This window comes from Acinonyx jubatus, chromosome B3, assembly GCF_027475565.1.
Source record: "Acinonyx jubatus isolate Ajub_Pintada_27869175 chromosome B3, VMU_Ajub_asm_v1.0, whole genome shotgun sequence".
Lineage (NCBI taxonomy): Eukaryota > Metazoa > Chordata > Mammalia > Carnivora > Felidae > Acinonyx > Acinonyx jubatus.
In genome coordinates, this window is record NC_069386.1 from 68,709,628 (window position 1) to 68,730,526 (window position 20,899).

Genomic DNA, 20,899 nt, shown 5'->3' on the forward strand with positions numbered 1-20,899 from the left:
GGTTTGGAAAAAGCCTTGCATCCTAGTGGCATGACGTTTTTATTGAATGTTGAGGCCAGTTTAGGGCTTTGTAGTTATGAAAAATTGCATGGGAACTAGAGGCACCCAGGATAGTGAACATAATAAAATGTGATGGAAAACACTTGTTCCGTTTTTAGAGTCCACCTAACAAGTGTTTTACTAGTGGGCTGTTCAATTTCACATACCCCAGTCAGTGTCTTTATTCAATCTTAATCTACAGCCAGTCTTAATTTAGTCTCAACTCATATATTAGTCACTCTCTCACTCAAGGTGACAATTGATTTGTTAATCATGCTTTCCTCTCATCCTACTTTTTATCAGAAAATTGTGGGAGCAATCTGGCAAGAGGAGTAGATTATGAGGACATACATAAAAGTAAGATGGACTATGTTAGAAGTGAGAAATAGTCAATATCAGAAGTGATTTAAATAAAAAAATTTTTAATGTTTTTTTATTTATTTCTGAGGGTGGGGGGAATGGGCAGAGAGAGAGACACAGAATCAGGAGTAGACTCCAGGCTCCAAGCTGTCAGTACAGACACTGATGTGGGACTTGAACTCACGAACCATGAGATCATGACTGGAGCTGAAGTTGGATGCTCAAAGGACTGAGCCACTCAGGCGCCCTCAAAAGTGATTTAAACAGACAATGAATGTCATGGGTACTCATCTGTCCATGTTCATGGCTAATCTGTTCATTTGAGAACAGAACGTTGCAGTAAGAGTATTGGTGATAGTTTAAAATTATGTCTTAACTCACACATGTGATGGTAGTGTGTTGATTTTTGCTTTTTTTATATTTGAGGAAGTAGATAACTATATCCTTTTCATTCATAAGAATATTGAAACATTAGTAATTCTGTGACCTATTATCTCCATAATCACATTTTCCTCCTCATTTTCTTAGTTCTTATTTCATTGGCAGCCCAGTTGGCTGGATCAATGGATGGAGGGAATCACTCGGTTGTGTCTGAGTTTGTGTTTCTGGGACTCACTCATTCATGGGAGATCCAGCTTCTCCTCCTGGTGTTCTCCTCTGTGCTCTATGTGGCAAGCATGACCGGGAACATCCTCATTGTGTTCTCTGTGACCGTTGATCCTCAGTTGCATTCCCCCATGTACTTCCTACTGGCCAATCTCTCTTTCATTGACTTGGGAGCCTGCTCTGCCACCTCACCCAAGATGATTTATGACCTTTTCAGAAAGCACAAAGTCATCTCCTTTGGAGGCTGCATCGCCCAGATCTTCTTCATCCACGTCATTGGTGGTGTGGAGATGGTGCTGCTCATCGCCATGGCCTTTGACAGATATGTTGCCATCTGCAAGCCTCTCCACTACTTGACCATCATGAGCCCACGAATGTGCATTTTGTTTCTGGCTGCTGCCTGGGCCCTTGGTGTCAGTCACTCACTGTTCCAACTAGCATTCATTGTTAATTTACCCTTCTGTGGTCCTAATGTATTGGACAGCTTTTACTGTGACCTTCCTCGGCTCCTCAGACTGGCCTGTACAGATACCTACAGATTGCAGTTCATGGTCACTGTTAACAGTGGGTTTATCTGTGTGGGTTCCTTCTTCATACTCCTCATCTCCTACGTCTTCATCCTTTTTTCTGTTTGGAAACATTCCTCAGGTGGTTCATCCAAAGCCGTTTCCACCCTGTCAGCTCACATCACTGTGGTCCTTTTGTTTTTTGGTCCAACCATGTTTGTCTATACATGGCCACATCCCAATTCCCAGATGGACAAATTTCTTGCCATTTTTGATGCAGTCATCACTCCTTTTCTGAATCCAGTCATCTACACGCTCAGGAATAAAGAGATGAAGGCAGCAATCAAGAGAGTGTGCAGACAGCTAGTGATTTACAGGAAGATCTCATAAGTGATATATGACTTCTCACTAATCATGGGATAGCCTTTTGTTTCTATCTTTGATATTTTGGATTCAGAAAATTTGGGACATCAAATATTGATATGAGTGTTATCACAGCTGTGACATAATTCTTACATGATGAATCTATTTAATCCTTATAAAGAGTGAGCCATGGAAACAGTATATCTCGCTATCTATGGAAGTCCCATTTAATTTATTTCAGCAATGTTATATAGTTTCGGGTGAACAGGTCTTGCATATCTTTCTTGAGATTTGTTCCTAATTATTTTAATTTTTGGTGCTGTTTTAAATGGCATTTTTGTTTAGTTTATAATTGTTTATTGCTAATTATAGAAATAGATTTTTTTTATTGAAATTGTATTTTGAAAACTTGCAAAATCGTTCACTTCCTCTTGGTTTTTTACAGAGTAAGTAGGATCTTCCTCATAGATGGTCATTTTTTCAGTGCATAAGCACATTTTACTTCTTTTATTCTAGTATGGATAATTTTATTCATTTCTGTTTCCTTATTGTACTTGCCAGGTCAAATAGTGTAGTGCTGAATATACAAGTGGTTAGGGTGAACATCTTTGACTTGTTTTTATTCTTATAAGAAAAACTTTCATTTTTTTGTTAAGTATGATGCTAGGTATAGGTCTTTAATACGAGCTTTTTATCAGGCTGAAGAAATTCCTTTCTATTTAGTTTTTAAAATCAGCAGTGGATGTTGGGTTATGAAACAGTGCTTTATCTAGTTTAGTATCAGGATAATGGTGGCCTTTTAGAATATATTTCCTTGTTTTAAATTTACTGCAGAAGTTTTGTAGAAATGTTGTAGTTTCTTTCTTAAATGTTTGGTAAAATTTACCAGAGAAGTAATTTTAGCCTGCAGTTTTCTCTAGGAGAAAGTTTTCAACTATAAATTCAATTGTTGGTAGTCTGTGTCTTTAAAGAAATGTGCATATTAATCTATGTTGTCATCATTATTGGAAAAGCTGTTCCTAATATTCTCTCGTTATGGAATATCTGCAAGGGGCGCCTGGGTGGCTCCGTTGGTTGAGCATCAGATTCGTGATTTTGGCTCAGATCGTGATCTCACGGTCATGGGATCAAGTCCCGCATTGGGCTCTGTGCTGGGTGTGGAGCCTGCTTGGGATTCTCTGTCTCTCTCTCCCTCCCTCTCTCCCTTTTCCTCTGCCCCTCTCCCGAGCTTGCACATGCTCTTCTTTCTCTCAAAATAATAATAAGAAAAGAAATATATCTAAGACGTTCAATATATTCCTCTCTTTCATTGTCTATTGGTAGTTTGTACCTTTTAAAAAGATATTATCAGCATTCCAGAGATTTTTCAGCTTATTTTTATTAAGGTAAAATTAATATATAACATTATATATGTTTCTGGTGTACAGTGTTATAATTTGACATCGGTATACATGACAAAGTGATTACCACCAAAAGTCTAGTTATTGTTCATTAGTATACGATTGACCATTTCACCCCCACCCCCCATATTCTTCCCCTTTGGTGAGCATCAATCTCTTCACTGTATCTATGAGTTTGGGTTTGTATTGTTTTTGTTTGTTTGTTTTACTTTTTTGTTTTTGGATTCCACAGATCAGTAAAATCATACAATATTTGTCTCTGACTTATTTCACTTAGCATAATAGCCTTGAAGTCCATATATGTTGTTGTAAATGGCAAGATTTCATTTTTCTTTGTGGCTGAGTAGTTTTATCTTGTTTATATATACCACATCTTTTTCATCCATTGGATAAAGTATCCATGGATACTTAAGCTGCTTCCTTATATTGTCTATTGAAAATAGTGCTGCAGTGCACATAGTGGTACATATATCTTTTTGAATTAGTGTTTTAATATTCTTTGAATGAATTCCCAGAAGTGGTATAGCTGTATCATATGGTAGATGTAAATTTTTTGAGGAATCTCTACTATTTTCCATGGTGGACACACCAATTTACATTTCCACCAACAGTGTATTAAATTTCCTTTTTATCTATGTTCTCTCCAACCCTTACTTCTTGTCTTTTGCTTATAGCCATTTTAACAAGCGTGAAGCGATGTCTCATTGTGGTTTTGATTTGCACTTCTCTAATATTTAGTGATATACAAATATCTTTTCACGTGCCTTTTGGTAGTATGTCTTTCTTGGAAAAGTGTCTACTTAGATCCTCTGTCCACTTAAAAAATCTGTTTGATTTATTGTTATTGAGTTGTGTGAATTCTGTACATATTTTGGATATTAACCTGTTACTAGATATGTGATTTGCAAATATATTCTCCACTTTATTAGGTTGTCTTTTCATTTTTATGATGGTTTCCTTTGCTATGTAGAAGCTTTTTAGTTTGATGTATGCCCATTTGTTTATTTTCGCTTTTGTTTCTCTTGCCTTTGGAGTCAGATTCATAAACATTGCTAAGACCAAGGTCAAGACTGACTATATTTTCTTCTAGGAATTTTGTGGTTTCAGGTCTTATGTTCAAATCTTTAACCTATTTGGAGTTGATTTTTATGTATGGTGTAAGATAGTGGTTTACTTTAATTCTTTTGCATGTGGCTGTTCAGTTTTCCTACCACCATTTATTGAAGAGACTGTCCTTTCTCCATTGTATGTTCTTGGCTCCTTTGTCATACATAAATTGTCCGTATATGTGTGGGTTTTTTTCCGGGTGCTCAATTCTGTTCCATTGATCTGTGTGTCTCTTTTTATGCCAATACCATATTGTTTTGATTACTATTTTGTTTGTTTTGTTTTTTGAGAGAGAGAGAGTGTGAGCAGGGGAGAGGAACAGAGGGAGAGAAAGAATCTTAAGCAGGCTCCACAATGCGGGACTTGATCCCATGACCCTGGGATCATGACCTGAGCCAAAATTAAGAGTTGGATGCTTGATCAACTGAGCCACTCATGAGCCCCTCTTTTTGATGTAATTGGAGTTGGGGTTTATTTCTTAGTTTTTCTTTCCGATATTTTGTTATTAGTGTATAGGGAACACCATAGATTTATATGTATTAATTTTGTATCCTCAAACTTTTCTGAATTTGTTTAACAGTTCCTCAAGGTTTTTGGTGGAAGCTTCAGGGTTGTTTTATATATACTATTACATAATCTATAAATAGTAACAGTTTTATTTTTCCTTTCATAATTGAGTGGCCTTTTTTCTTTTTCTTGCATTATTGCTGTGGTTACAACTTTGAACACTTTGTTGAATAAAAGTGATGAGAGTGAAAAACTGAAAGTTTGTAATTTTTCAACATTGAGTGTGGTGTTAGCTGTGAGTTTGTCATGCATGGCGTTTATTATGTTAAGGTGTGTTCCCTCTATACCCACTTTGTTGAGATTTTTATCAGAAATAAATGTCGAATTTTGTCATATGATTTTTTTTCTGTATCTATTGAGATGATCTTATGATTTTTATACTTCATTTTGTTAACCTGTATCATATCGATTGATTTCTTTGGATGTTGTATCACCTTTATCTCTGGAATAATCCCCACTTGATCAATATGTATGATTCTTTTATATATTGTTGAAATTAATTTGCTTATATTTTATTGAAGGTTTTCACAGCTACATTCATCAAGGATATCAGCGTGTAATTTTTGTTTTTTTTTTTTCTTTTTATGTTGTCCTGGTGTAGTGTTGGTTCAGGGTAATGCTTGGGAAGCATTTCCTTCTCTTCAGTATTTTGGAAGAGTTTGAGAAGGATAGGTATTAAATCTGCTTTGAATGTTTGGTAGAATTAACCAGTGAAAATGTTTGGTTTTGGACTTCTGTTTATTGAGAAGTTTTTGATTACCAGTTCATCTTGTTACTAGAAGTTGGTCTACTCATATTTTCTATTTTTTTATGATTCAGTTTTAGAAGATTATGTGTTTATAGGAATTTATCCATTCTTCTAGGTTGTCTAATTTGTTGGTGTATACTTGTTTATAGTACTTTCTTATAATCATACTCTATGGTATCTGTTGCAACCTCTTTTATTTCCGATTTCATTTATTTGAGCACTCTATTTTTTATTGGTTAGTTTAGTTAAAGGAAAATTTTGTTTATCTTTTCAAAGAACAAGCTCTTAGTGTTATTGATCTTTTCTATTGTCATTTTAGTCTCTATTTCTGGTCTGCTCTTTATTATTTCTTTCCTTTGGGTTCTATTTTTTTTTTCTGTTGTTTTCTGTTACCTATTTCATTAATTTCTGTTTGTATTGTTTATATTCTTCTTTATTTGTTTTTAATTTGCCTTTTCTACTTTCTAATTATTTATTTTAATTTTTTATTTTAATCCCAATTAGCTGTGTTGTTAGTTTCAGATGTATGTTATTGTGATTCAACAGTTACATACATCACCTGGTGTTCATCATAAGTGCACTGTTTAATTGCCATTACCTATTTAACCATACCCCCAACCTCCTCCCCACTGGTAACCATCAGTTCTCTATAAATAAGAGTATATTTCTTGATTTCTCTCTCTCTTTTTTCCATATGCTCATTTGTTTTGCTTCTTAAATGCCACATATGAGTGAAATATGGTATTTGTCTTTTCTGACTAATTTTTTCACCTAGCATTCTACTCTCTAGCTCCATCCATGTTGTTGCAAATGGCAAGATTTCATTCTCTTTTACGGATGAGTAATATTCCTATATATGTATATTACATCTTCTTTACCTGTTCATCAATCCATGGATACTTGGGCTGCTTCTATATCTTGGCTATTGTAAATAATGCTATTATAAACAAAGGGGTTCATGTATCACTTTCAATTAGTGTTTTTGTATTCGTTGGGGAAATACGCAGTAATGTGATTACTGGATGATAGGGTAGTTCTATTTTTAACTTTTTAAAACAGTTTATTTATTTTGAGAGTGGGTGCACACACATTAGTGGGGGAGGGGCATAGAGGGAGAGAGAATCCCAAGCAGATTCTGTGCTCTCAGTGAAGAGCACAACACAGGGCTCGATCTCATGAACTGGTAGATCATGACCTACAATGAAATCAAGAGTCGAGTGCTAAACCAACTGAGCCACTCACATGCCCCTATTTTTAACTTTTTGAGGAACCTCCATATTATTTTCCAGAGTGACTGTACCAGTTTGCATTCCAACCAACGATGCATGAGTATTCCTTTTTTTCCTCCAAATCCTTGCCAATACCTGTTATTTCTTGTATTGTTGATTTTAGCCATTTTGACAGATGTGAGGTGATACTGTAGTTTTGCATTTCCCTGATGATAAATGATGAGGATCTTTTCATGTGTCTGTTGGGCATCTCTGTATATTCTTGGAGAGATGTCTGTTCATGTCTTCTGCCCACCTTTTAACTGAATTATTTGTTTTTTGGGTATTGAGTTTGATAAGTTCTTTATATATTTTGGATACTAACCCTTTATTGGATATGTCATTTACAAATATCTTCTCCCATTCCATAGGTTTCCTTTTAGTTTTTTTGATTCATTCATTGTGAAAAAGCTTTTTATTTTGAGGTAGTCCTAATAGTTTATTTTTGCTTTTGTTTCCTTTGCCTCAGGAGACATGTCCAGAAAGAAGTTGCTGTGGCTGATGTCAAAAAAGTTAATGGCTGCATTCTGTTCTAGAATTTGGTGGTTTCAGGTTTTACATGTAGGTCTTTCATCAATTTTGAATGTATTTTTGTGTCTGGTGTAAGACAGTGGTCCAATTCCATTCTTTTGCAGGTAGCTGTTGAGTTTTAGCAACACTATTTGTTGAAGGGACTTTTTCCCATGGATATTGTTTCCTGCTTTGTTGAAGATTGATTATATAGTTGTGGGTTTCTTTCTGGGTTTTCTAGTCTGTTCTATTTATCTATATGTATATTTTTGTGCTAGTACCATAAGGTTTTGATTACTACAGCTTTGTAATATAATTTGAAGTCCAGAATTGTGATACCTCCAGCTTTGCTTTTCTTTTTCAATATTGCTTTGGCTATTCACGGTCTTTTGTGGTTCCATACAAATTTTAGAGTTGTTTCTTCTAGTTCTGTGAAGAAGGCTATTGGTATTTTGATAGGGTCTGCAGTAAATGTGTAGATTGTATTGGATAGTATAGAGATTTTAACAATATTTGTTCTTCCAGTCCATGAGCATGGGGTGCTTTTCCATTTCTTTGTGTCTTCTTCAATTTCTTTCATAAGTTTTGTACAATTTTCAGATTATAGGTCTGTTGCCCCTTTGGTTAGGTTTATTCCTAGGTATGTTAATGGTTTTTGGTGCAATTGTAAATGGAATTGATTGCTTAATTTCTCCTTCTCCTGCTTCATAATGGGTGTATAGAAATGCAACAGATTTCTGCACATTGATTTTTGTATCCTGAAACTTCACTGAATCCATCTGTCAGTTCTAGCAGCTTTTTGGTGGAATCTTTCAGGTTTTCTATATATAGTATACTGTCTTCTACAAATAACCTAAGTTTTACTTCTTCCTTGCTGATTTGGATGCTTTTATTTCTTTTTGCTATCTTACTGCTTTGGCTAAGACTTCCATTACTATGTTGCATAAAAGTGTTGAGTATGGACATCCCTATTTGTTCCTGACTGTAGAGGAAGAGCTCTCAATTTTTTCCTATTTAGGATGGTATTACCTCTGAGTTTATGTATGGCCTTTATTCTGTTGAGGTATGTTTCCTCTAATCTATTTTGTTGAGGGATTTTTATCATGAATGGATTCTTTTTGCATCTATTGAAATGATCATAATGTTCTTCACTTTTCTTTTATTAATGTGGTGTATCATGTTGATTAATTTACAGATATTGAACCACCCTTGCAACCCAGAAATAAATCCCTCTGGACTGTGGTGAATGATTTTTTAATGTGTTGTTGGATTCAATTTGCAAGTATTTTATTGAGAATTTTTGCATCTGTGTTCAGGGATATCTATAGGTCTCTTTTTGAGTGGTATCTTTATCTGGTTTTGGTATCAGGGTAATGCTGGCCTCATGGAATGAATTTGGAAGTTTTCCTTCCTTTTCTATTATTTGGAACAGTTTTAGATGAATAGGTATGAACTCTTTAAATGTTGGGTGGAATACTCTGGTTTCTCTTCAGACTGTATAAATCTTTCGCCTTTTAAATGTTGGGTGGAATTTGCTTGTGAAGCCATTGGATCCTGGACTTTTGTTTGTTGGGTTTTCTTTTTTTTTTAAATTACTGATTCAATTTGTTTGCTGATCATTGATCTGCTCAAGTTTTCTATTTCTTCCTGTTTCAGTTTTGGTAGTTTATATGTTTTTTAGGAATTTATCCATTTCTTCTAGATTGTCCAGTTTTTGGCATATAGTTTTTCATATTATCTTATAATTATTTGTATTTCTGTGGTGTTGGTTGTTATTTCTCCTCTCTCATTTTTTATTTTATTTGAGTCCTTTTTATTTTTGATAAGTCTGGCTCGAGGTTTATCAATTATTTTGATTTATTTTTAAGGAACCAGTTCCAGGTTTTATTGATTTGTTGTGTTTTTGTTTGTTTGTTTGCTTGTTTCTATATCATTTATTTCTGCTCTAATCTTTATTATTTCCTTCCTTGTGCTGGTTTTAGGTTTTGTTGTTCTTTTTCTAGCTACTGTATATGCAAAATTAGGTTGTTTATTTGATATTTTTCTTGTTTCTTGAGATAGGTCTGTATTGCTATAAACTTCCCTCTTAGAATTGCTTTGCTGTATCCCAGAGGTTTTGAATTGTAGTGTTTTCATTTTAATTCTTTCCATGTGCTTTTTAATTTGTTTTTTGATTTCCTGGTTGACCCATTCATTGTTTAGTGGCATGTTATTTAACTGCCATGTATTTGTGTTCTTTCTGGATATATTTTTTGTGGTTGACTTCTAGTTTCATAGGGATGTAGTCAGAAAAGACACATGGTATGACTTTAGTCTTGAATTTTTTGAGTTTGTTTTGTGACCTAATATATGATCTATTCTGGAGATAGTTCTGTGTGCAATTGAAAAGAATGTGTATTCTGTTTTACGATGGAATATTCTGTGTATGTTTATTAAGTCTAATTGTTCCAGTGTGTCATTCACAGCCATTGTTTCCTTGTTGACAACCTGTTTAGATGATCTGTCCCTTGTTGTATGTGGGGTGTTAAAGTCAGGACTATTATTGTATTATTATTATTTCCTTTACATTTGTTATTAACTATTTTATATATTTGGGTGCTTCCAACTTGGGTGCATAAATATTTATAATTGTTATACTTCTTGTTGGAATGTCCCCTTTATTATTATACAGTGTTCTTCTTTGTCTCCTGTTATAGTTTTTGATTTAAAAGTCTTTTTTTTTGGGCTCTCTGCTCCTCCCTGTTCAACAGAAAGCTGCTGCTTCTGGTGTAGTGCCAGCAGTGTCCCTGAGAAATGATGGAGAAGGTCAGAATAAATGGATTTGGGTGTATTAGGTGCCTAGTCACCAGGGCTGCTTTTAACTCGAGAAAAGTGGATATTGTCACCATCAATGACTCCTTTATTGACCTCCACTACATGGTCTACATGTTCCTGATGTTCTTATATGATTCCACCCTTGGCAAGTTCCATGGCACAGCCATGGCTGAGAACAGGACACTTGTCATCAATGGAAAGCTCATCTTCATTTTTCAGGAGTGAGATCCTGCCAATATCAAATGGGATGAATCTGGTCCTGAGTATGTTGTGGAGTCCACTAGGGTCATCACCACCATGGAGAAAGCTGGGGCTCATTAGAAGGGTGGGGCCCAAGGAGTCATCATCTCTGACCCTTCTGCTGATGCCTCCATGTTTGTGATGGGTGTGAACCATGAGAAGTATGATAACTACCTCAATATTGTCAGCAATGCCTCCTGCACCACTAACTACTTGACCTCTGTGACCAAGGTCACCCATGACAACTTTGGCGTTGTGGAGGGACATGTGACCACAGCCCATGCCATCATTGCCACCCAGAAGACCATGGACTGCCACTTTGGGAAGCTGTGGTGTGATGGCTGAGGGGTTGCCCATAATATCATCCCTGCTTCTACTGACACCACCAAGACTATAGGCAAGGTCACCCCTGAGCTGAATGGGAAACTTTCTGGCATGGCCTTCCTATGCCCCCACCCACAGCATGTCAGTCATAGATTTGACTTGCCAAATATGATGACATCAAGAAGGTTGTGAAGCAGGCATTAGAAGGCCCTTTGAAGGGCATCCTGGGCTACACTGAGTATCAACTTTAATAGTGACATGCACTCTTCCACCTTTGATACTGGGGTTGGCATTGCTTCTAGTGACTATTTTGTCAAGCTCATTTCCTGGTATGATGATGAATTTGGCTACAGTGACTGGGTGGTAGACATTATCATCCACATGGCCTTCAAGGAGTAAGAGCCCCTTGGACCACCAGCCCCAGCAAGAGCAACAGGAAGAGAAAGGCTCTCATATGCTGGGGAGTCTTTGCCCCAACTCTTCCCTCAACACACTGAATATCTCTTGACCTCCACAGTTTCCATCCAAGAGTCCTTGAAGAAAAGGAGGGGCTTGTGGAGCTCCACCTTGCATTGTACCATCAATAAAGTATACAGTACACAGCCAAAGAAAAATCGTAGAAATAAAGGGTATTTTGTCTGAAATAAGTATTGCTATTCTGGCTTTCTTTGATATCCATTTGCGTGATAGACACTTTTTGTTCCTCTCACTTTCATTCAGTAAGTGTCTTAGGTCTAACATGAGTCTGTTGTAGGCAGCATATAGAGGAATCTTGTTGTTTTATTTTTTAATCCATTTTGTCACCATATGTCTTCTGATTAGAACATTTAGTCCATTTATATTCAAAGTAATTATTGATAGGTATGTATCTGTTGCCATTTTGTTACTTGTTTTGTGGTTGGTTTTGAAGATTGTCTCTGATCCTTTCTTGCCTTTATCTTGTCATGTTTTGCTGATTCTTTTTAGTGCTAGATTTGGATTTATTTCTCTTTATTCTTTGCATGTTTATTAGTGGTTTTGATATATGGTTATCATTAGTTTTGTATATGACTTCTGCGTATAGTAGCCTATATTAAGTTGATGTCATTTAAGCTTGAATCCATTCTTCTCTCCTCTCCTCTCCATGTTTTAGGTGTATGTTATTGTATTTAATACCCTTTTTTTTGGTGAGTTTCTTGACTGATTTTTTTTACAGAAATATCCATTTTTGTTGCTGTTGTGTTTCCTACTTTTATACTGTCCCTTTTGGTTTGTCCTTTCCACTCAGTGTCCCCTTGAATATTTCTTACAGGGTTAGTTTAGTGGACATTAACTCCATTTGTTTTTGTTTGTCTGGGAAACTCTTTATGTTTTCTTCTATTCTGAATGATAGCCTTGCTAGAAAGAGTGTTTTGGGATGTAAAATTTTCTCATTCAGCACGTTGAACATGTCATGCCATTCCCTTCTGGCTTGGAAAGTTTCTGTTGAAAAATATCCTGTTAGTCTAATGGATTTTCCCTTGTAAATTAATGACTTCTTTTGTCTTACTGCTTTTAAGATTTTTTTTATCACTATATTTTGCAGTTTTAATTATGTCTTGATGTTAGTCTGATTTTGTTGATTTTGATGGAAATTCTCTGTGCCTCCGGGATCTGGTTGGATATTTACTTTGTTACATTAGGAAAGTTTTCAGCTATTATTTATTCAAATTAATTTTTTGCCCTCTGTTCTCTGTCTTCTTCTGGGACTCCTATAATACAGGTGTTATTACGTTTGATGGAGTCCCTGAGTACCTAAAGTCTGTTCTTGTTTTGAATAGTTCTTTTTTCTCTCTTTTGTTCAGCTTGATTACTTTCCATTACTCTTTTTTTTTTTTAATTTTTTTTTCAACGTTTATTTTTATTTTTGGGACAGAGAGAGACAGAGCATGAACGGGGGAGGGGCAGAGAGAGAGGGAGACACAGAATCGGAAGCAGGCTCCAGGCTCTGAGCCATCAGCCCAGAGCCTGACGCGGGGCTGGAACTCACGGACCGTGAGATCGTGACCTGGCTGAAGTCGGACGCTTAACCGACTGTGCCACCCAGGCGCCCCTCCATTACTCTCTTTTCTATGTCACTATTTCATTCCTCTGCCTCTCCCACCCTTCTGTTCATTCCATCAAGAGTGTTTCTCACTTGCATTTATTGAGCCCTTTATCTTTTCTATTTTATTCCTTATCTCTATGTTAAGGGTCTCACGTGTGGCTTCCACTTGTTTCTCAAGTCCAGTGAGTATCCTTATAATCATTACTTTAAATTCTTTCTCACGTATGTTACTTATATCTGTTTCATTTAGATTTCTGACCATGGCTTTGTCCTGTTCTTTAATCTGGGACAAATTTCTCTGTCTTTTCATTTTGCCAAAGTTTCTCTGCCTGTCTGTAGTTAGGATGGTCACTATGTCTCCTGTTCTTGAGAAGGTCACTATGTCTCCTGTTTATGAAGAGGTCCCGTGGCGCCCTGTTGAGAGGTACCCCCTGTTCCTCAGTGCTTAGTACTTCTGAGAATGTCTCCAATGTGTGCTGTGTGTACTCTTCAGCTTTGTTCTGGCCACTTCAGGTCTGTTGTCTGCAGAGGCTCTCTTTACTTCTTGTGTGCAGTGTGTGGTCCCTTGACTAAATGCGCCACATTTTAAGTAGGTCTCCTCTGGTCTGTTTGTGAAATGATATCTGTCCACAACACCATTAGAGCCGAGGCTCTGAAAAATTCCCAAGTCGGGAGATGCAGTGTTAGTAGGGGTTTTGGCTGGTCTTCTGGAGGAGTGGCCTCCTGAGCTGAGATTAAGGCAAGTGTCACTGAGAGGGACAATTCCACTAGATTGGGTGGGTGGGGTGGGGAATGGCAGGACTTGGTGTAAGCAAGTTAGGTAGCATGTTTCAGCACTGTGCTCATTCCTGCAGGTGGTCCTGTGCTTATGCTCAGGGGTAGGAGAGGGACATTGTACTTGCCAGTTCCTTTATTTCTAGAGGGGTCTCTCTGTGAATGCTGCCTCTTTGGGATGTGCTCTGAGACAGGTGGATAACCTCCTCACTGTGTGCCCCAGGCATTCTTCATATCACTATTTCCATGCTGTATATCAGCATCTTGAATTTTCTCCCAGAGGGTACATTGTCCTCTGAGCTCTATCCCAGCCCTACCCACTGACCTTTAAAACTCAAAGCTTTAAGCCCTCCTGGTTGCAAGAACTCATGAAATTCAGCCCCTGTGGCTTTCCAAGCTGATTGCTATGGGGATTTATTTTCCCCCTGTGCTTCCTTATGGGCTAGTCTGTCTCTTGCCCTTCTGCAGCACCCATGATCTGTTTATCTCTCAAGCCATGTCTCTGCATTTCCTACCTTGTTTGATGTGGCTTCTTCTCTACCTTGAGTTGTGGAGTTTGTTCTGCCAGTCTTCAGGTCAATTTTTGGGCTATTTAGGATGCTTTGATAGTTATCTAGTTGTGTTTGTGGCATGAGATGAGCCTAAGGTCCTCCTACTCTGCTGCCATCTTCCCTGACCCTTTTCTCCTTTCTTTAGGTAGAAACCATAGTCATTCATCTGATACCTTTCTAATATAGGTATTTAGTTCCATTAATTACCTTTTAAACACTTCCTTAACTACATATATAAATTTATATAGATCTTTTTTCTTTTGATTCAGCTCAAAATATTTCCTAATTTTATTTGTAATTTCTTTAACAATTTAAATTTCTTTAACACACAGGTTATAATTCCCAGGGGAAAAGTTCCAGATATAATTATGTTATTCTAGTTGATTCTCATTGTAATCAGTAACCTACTTTCTATGATTTGAATGCTTTTAAATCTATGGAGACTTGTCCTATGGCCCATAACACAGCCAGATCCTGTCTCACCTTATGCTGAGGACTGAACAACCTGCAGAGCCTGGTCCTTTGGGACTGCTCAGAACATAGAAAAGGTGAGGCCATTCAGTTACAGCTGATGCTGATGCTCTTTGAGATTGTAAATGAGCACAGAACTGAGGTTTTTCTTCTAGGAAGAAAGGAAAGAAACAAAGGCGGCCCAATCCCCAGAAATTCAGAGTGCTGTTTGTGGAGCCAATTTCTATCTCACTTATATCAAATGGTAAAAAATGGAAAAGCTCAGTTTTCTGGCTCCACTAGCAAAAAAGGAAAGGGGTGGATGTGCTGTTATAGCTGGAATTGTTCTGTGAGATTGGGAAAAAGGACAGAACTGATGCTTTCCTCCAGTCCTAACACATGCTATAATGGATTGGTCTCTCTCTTGCTTCACTTTGAGTACTGCTGACTAGTGAAGGTCTCTCCCAGTCAAAATCAGTCCATACAGACTGGGAGAGAAAGTAGATTCTCTAAATGAAGAAAACAAAGCAAACCTACAAGGAACATGAAAAATCATGAAATATGACACAGTCCAATGAGGACAAAAAGCCTCCAGTAACCAATCCAAAAGAAATGGAGATCTGTAGATTGCCTAACAAATTCAAAACAATCATTTAATGAAACTCATTAGGTAGAGAACAGGATAGACAACTAAATGAAATCAGGAAAGCACTGCATTAATAAAATGCAAATATTAGCATGGAAGTAGATATGAATTGAAAAAACAAAAATACTGGATCTTAAGTATATGATAACTGAAAAAAGCATGGATGGGGTTCAAAAGTAGAATAGATCAAACAGAAGAAAGTGTCAGTGACCTGTAGACAAGTCATTTGGACTTACTGAGTCAGAGGAGCAAAAAGAAAAAAAGAAGGAAAAAGAGTAAAGAAAGCTTAAGGGACTATGGGACTCCATCAAGTGAACTAATATATACATTATGGGAGCTAAACAAAGAGGAAAAGGAGGAGAAAGATGAGAGGAGTAAAGAGAGGGAGAGAGAGAGAAGAGACAAAAAGCTTATTTAAAGAAATATTGTCTGAAAACTTCTTAAATATGGGGAAGGAAATGGATATCCACAATCATGAGACTCAAAGTACTCTGAATAGGTTGAAATTAAAAACATTTACAATGAGATGCATTATAACCACATTGTCAAAAGTCAAAGACAAAGAGAATTCTTAAAGCAGCAAGAAAAAAATGACTCATTTTATACAATGGAGCCACCATATGACTGTCAGTGAATTTTTCACCTAAAACCTTGCAGGGAAGGGGTGGTTCGTGGTGGAATATATTCAAAACGCTGAAAGAAAAAAAAATCCAAACAAGAATGCTATACCTAGCAAGTCTCACCTGTAGAAATGAAGGGGAGAGAAAGGTTTCCCCAAAGCTTGAATTCATCACCACCAGTTCTGCCTTATAAAAAATGCTATAAAGGTACTTCTTCAGACTGAAACAAAAGGGTATTAATTCATGATTTCTTGTCAGTCTTTTGGCTAAGATCAAGTGTAGGATACTAATTCATGAGATAAAAAAAGTATGGAACTGACTGGTAAAGGTAGATATATACTAAAATGCAGAATATGCCCATACTATAGTGGTGGTGTGTAAACTATAATGGTGGTATATAAATCACTTTCAACCCTTTCATAAAAGTAAAAAGACAAAAATAATAAAAATAAGTACAATAATTTAATGGATACACAAAAGATGTAAATTGTCAAATCACTATCATAAAATATGTATGGGATGGGTAGGGGTAACCAGAAACTATGAGAGGGGTAATGAGAAGTTATTGTCAATGAATACAAAGTTTCAGCTTGGGAACATGAAAAAATTCTCAAAATGGATAGTGGGGAGTGTTGTACCACAGTGTGAATGTGCTTGATGCCATTGAATTGTACACTTCAAAATGGCAGGTAAATGTATTTTTTTTTGTATATTTTACCACAATAAATGTTACGTATACACCAGAAAAAAAGTGTAGAAGTTTTGTATGTAATCAAAGTTAATTTGTTATCAGCTTAAAATGGACTATAAGATGTGTTATATAAGTCTCTTTGTAAACACAAAAACCCACAGCAGATACACAAAATATAAAGAGAAAGGAATCAAAGCATACCACTACAAAAAAGCTATCAAATAATAAAGGAAGACAGTGGGTAGAAAGAAACAAAGGAAATACAAAACAGAAAAGTGGCAATAATAAGTTCTCATCTATAATTATTTTAAATGTAAATGGATTAAAATCTCCAATAAAAAGATATAGAATAACTGAATGTATAAAAAACATGATCCAAATAAATTCTGCCTACAAGAGACTAGTTTTTTTTTCAATATCTGAAGTTTATTGTCAAATTGGTTTCCATACAACACCCAGTGCTCATCCCAAAAGATGCCCTCCTCAATACCCATCACCCACCCTCCCCTCCCTCCCACCCCCCCCATCAACCCTCAGTTTGTTCTCAGTTTTTAAGAGTCTCTTATGCTTTGGCTCTCTCCCAATCTAACCTCTTTTTTTTTTCCCTTCCCCTCCCCCATGGGTTTCTGTTAAGTTTCTAAGGATCCACATAAGAGTGAACACATATAGTATCTGTCTTTCTCTGTATGACTTATTTCACTTAACATCACATTCTCCAGTTCCATCCATGTTGCTACAAAGCACCATATTTCATTCTTTCTCATTGCCATGTAGTACTCCATTGTGTCTATAAACCACAATTTCTTTATCCATTCATCAATTGATGGACATTTAGGCTCTTTCCATAATTAGGCTATTGTTGAGAGTGCTGCTATAAACATTGGGGTACAAGTGGCCCTATGCATCAGTACTCCTTTATCCCTTGGGTAAATTCCCAGCAGTGCTATTGCTGGGTCATAGGGTAGGTCTATTTTTAATTTTTTGAGGAACCTCCACACTGTTTTCCAGAGTGGGTGCACCAGTTTTCATTCCCACCAACAGTGCAAGAGGGTTCCGGTTTCTCCATATCCTCTCCAGCATCTATAGTCTCCTGATTTGTTCATTTTGGCCACTCTGACTGGTGTGAGGTGATACCTGAGTGTGGTTTTGATTTGTATTTCCCTGATGAGGAGCGATGTTGAGCATCTTTTCATGTGCCTGTTGGCCATCCGGATGTCTTCTTTAGAGAAGTGTCTATTCATGTTTTCTGCCCATTTCTTCACTGGATTATTTGTTTTTCGGGTGTGGAGTTTGGTGAGCTCTTTATAGATTTTGGATACTAACCCTTTGTCTGATATGTCATTTGCAAATATCTTTTTCCATTCCATTGGTTGCCTTTTAGTTTTGTTGGTTGTTTGCTGTGCAGAAGCTTTTTACCTTTATAAGGTCCCAATAGTTCATTTTTGCTTTTAATTCCCTTGCCTTTGGGGATGTGTCAAGTAAGAAATTGCTTTGGCTGAGGTCAGAGAGGTGTTTTCCTGCTTTCTTCTCTAGGGTTTTGATGGTTTCCTGAAGAGACTAGTTTTAAGGACACACATAGGCTGAAATTGAAAGGATGGAGAAAGGTATTTCACATTAATGATAATGAAAAGAACACAGGAATGCTTATTATTTCAGATTAAATAGACTTAAAAATTGTCAAAGGAGACAAAAATGGTTATTATATTATGGTGAAAGAGTCAATTCATTAATAGGATATAATAGTTGTAAATATATATGCACCCAACATCAGATCACCTACATGCATAAAGGATATATTGAGAGATATAAAGTGAGAAATATACAGCAATATAATAAAAGTCAGGGACTTCAGTACGCTATCCTGAGCAATGTGTAGATCATTCAGTTCTAAATAAATAAGGCAGTGGATTTGAACAACAGTATAGACCACAGGGATCTCACAGGCACAGAAATTCCCATACAACTGCAGCACAGTACACATTGTTCTCAAATGTACACATAACTTTCTCCAGGACAGATCATATGTTAAACCCCCAAACTAGTCAACAAAAATTTTTTAAGATTTTGTTTTTAAGTAATCTCTACACCCAGTGTGGGGCTTGAATCCACAACCCTGAGACCGAGAGTTGCACGCTCCACTGTCTGAGCCAGCCAGGTGCCCCACAAGTCATTAAATTTTAATAAGATTGAAACAATTTCAAGTATCTTTTTTTTTAAAATTTGAGAAAGAGGGTCGGGGAGGGGCAGAGAGAGGAGAAAGAGAATCCCAAGCAAGTTCTGTGCTGTGAGCGCAGAGCCCAATGTGGGGCATGAACCGTGAGATCATGAGCTGAGTTGCAGCCAAGAGTCAGACACTTAACTGAATGAGCCACCCAGGTGCCCCTCAAGTATCCTATCTGACCACAATAGTATGAAACTATAATAACGGAAGGAAAATTTGGAAATTCACAAATCTGTGGAAATTAAGCAACACCCTAGGAAACAGCCAATGCATGAAAGAAGTAATCAAAAGGGAAGCAAAAAAGTATCATAAGGAAAATAATAAATTGAGAGAAAAAGAATAAAACACAAGATACCCAAACTTACAGGATGCACATAAGCAGTTCCAAGAGGAAAGTTTATAATGATATATGTCCATGTTAAGAAAAAAGAAAGATCTCAAAATCACAACCTAAATCTGCATATTGAGGAACTAGAAAAGGAACAAACCCAGCCCAAATTAGCATAAGGAAGGAAATAATAAAGGATTAGAGTAGAAATAAATACAGAGTAGAAAAACAAAAAAACGATAGAGAAGATCAATGAAATTAAGAGCTGGTTTTTGCGGAGATAAACAAAATGGACAAAACTTTTGCTAGAGTATTAAGAAAAAAAAAGACACAAGTAAAATTACAAATGAAAGAGGACACAAAAAATGATACCACAAAAATACAAAGGATGACAGTGGTTACTATAAAAAATGATATGCCCACAAATTGGATGACCTAGAAGAAATAGACAAATTTCTAGAAACATGTGATCTACCAACACTGAATCAGAAAGAAATACAAAATCTGAATAGACTAATAATGAGAAAGGAGATTAAATCAGTAATCAAAAACTTTCCAACAACAAAATCCCAGGTTAAGATGGCTTCACTGGTTAATTCTACCAAACATTTTAAGAAAAATTAATAGTCCTTTTCAAACTATTTTAAAAAGTTGAAGACTAGTGAATACTCTGAATTTATTCTACTAGGACAGCATTACTCTGATACCAAAGCTAGACCATGACATTACAAGAAAAGAAAATTATAGGCCAATATTCCTTACGAATATACATGTAAAAAGCCTCAGCAAAATGCTAGTCCACAAAATTCAACAGCACATTAAAAAATTATATACCATAATCAGGTGGGATTTATTTCTGGGATTCAATGATGGTTCAATCTATGCATATCAATAAATGTGACATATGTTACCAGAATGAAGTATAAAAATCATATGATCATCTCAATAGATACCGAAAAAGCATTTGACAAAATATCCTTTCATAATAAAGGTGATAAATTAGGCATGGAAAGAATATAACTTAATATAATAAAGGCCATATACAACAAAACCACACGTAATACAATACTCAATAATGAAAAGCTGAAAGTTTTTCCTCTAAGATCAGGAATAAGACACGGATACTGTCTTGCCACTTTTATTTGACATAGTTAAGCCAGGGCAATTAAACAAGAAAAACAAAGTGCATCCAAATCGGAAAAGAAGAAGTAAAACTGTCTCCATTTGCAGATGACATGATATAATATGAGAAAACTCTAAAGACTCCACCAAAAAAAAACCGTTAGAAGTAATAAATGAATTCAATAAAGTTGTGGGATACAAAATTAACATACCAAAATCACTTGCATTTCTATACACTAACAAGTATTTTAAAAAGAAATTAAACTGTTTGCAATAGCATCAAACAATATGAGGTACTTAGGAATAAATTTAACCAAGAAGAGGAAAGATCTGTCCATTGAAAACTATTAAGTCAATGATGAAAGAAACTGAAGACACAAATGAAATGGAAAGATATCACATGTTCATAGATTGGAAAAATTAGTATTGTTAAAAGATTTATATTCCCTAAAGTAATCTGTACATTCAATGCAATCCTACCAAAATTCCAATGGCACTTTTCACAGAAAAGGAAAAAAAAATCCTAAAATTTGTGTGGAACCACAAAAGATCCTGAATAGCCAAAGCATACTTGAGCAA

The 20,899-nt window shown here is 36.2% G+C and overlaps 1 protein-coding gene and 1 pseudogene across 1 annotated transcript; both read left to right on the forward strand.

The window, feature by feature from the left end:
• Positions 1 to 808: 808 nt before the first annotated feature.
• LOC106969855 (olfactory receptor 4F3/4F16/4F29) lies at positions 809 to 2,905 on the forward strand. Its single transcript, XM_015066383.2, has one exon. The coding sequence runs from the start codon at positions 963 to 965 to the stop codon at positions 1,899 to 1,901; it is 939 nt and encodes a 312-aa protein (XP_014921869.2). The 5' UTR covers positions 809 to 962; the 3' UTR covers positions 1,902 to 2,905.
• A 5,263-nt stretch (positions 2,906 to 8,168) lies between these two features.
• LOC128315978 (glyceraldehyde-3-phosphate dehydrogenase-like) lies at positions 8,169 to 11,440 on the forward strand (annotated as a pseudogene).
• Positions 11,441 to 20,899: the final 9,459 nt, after the last annotated feature.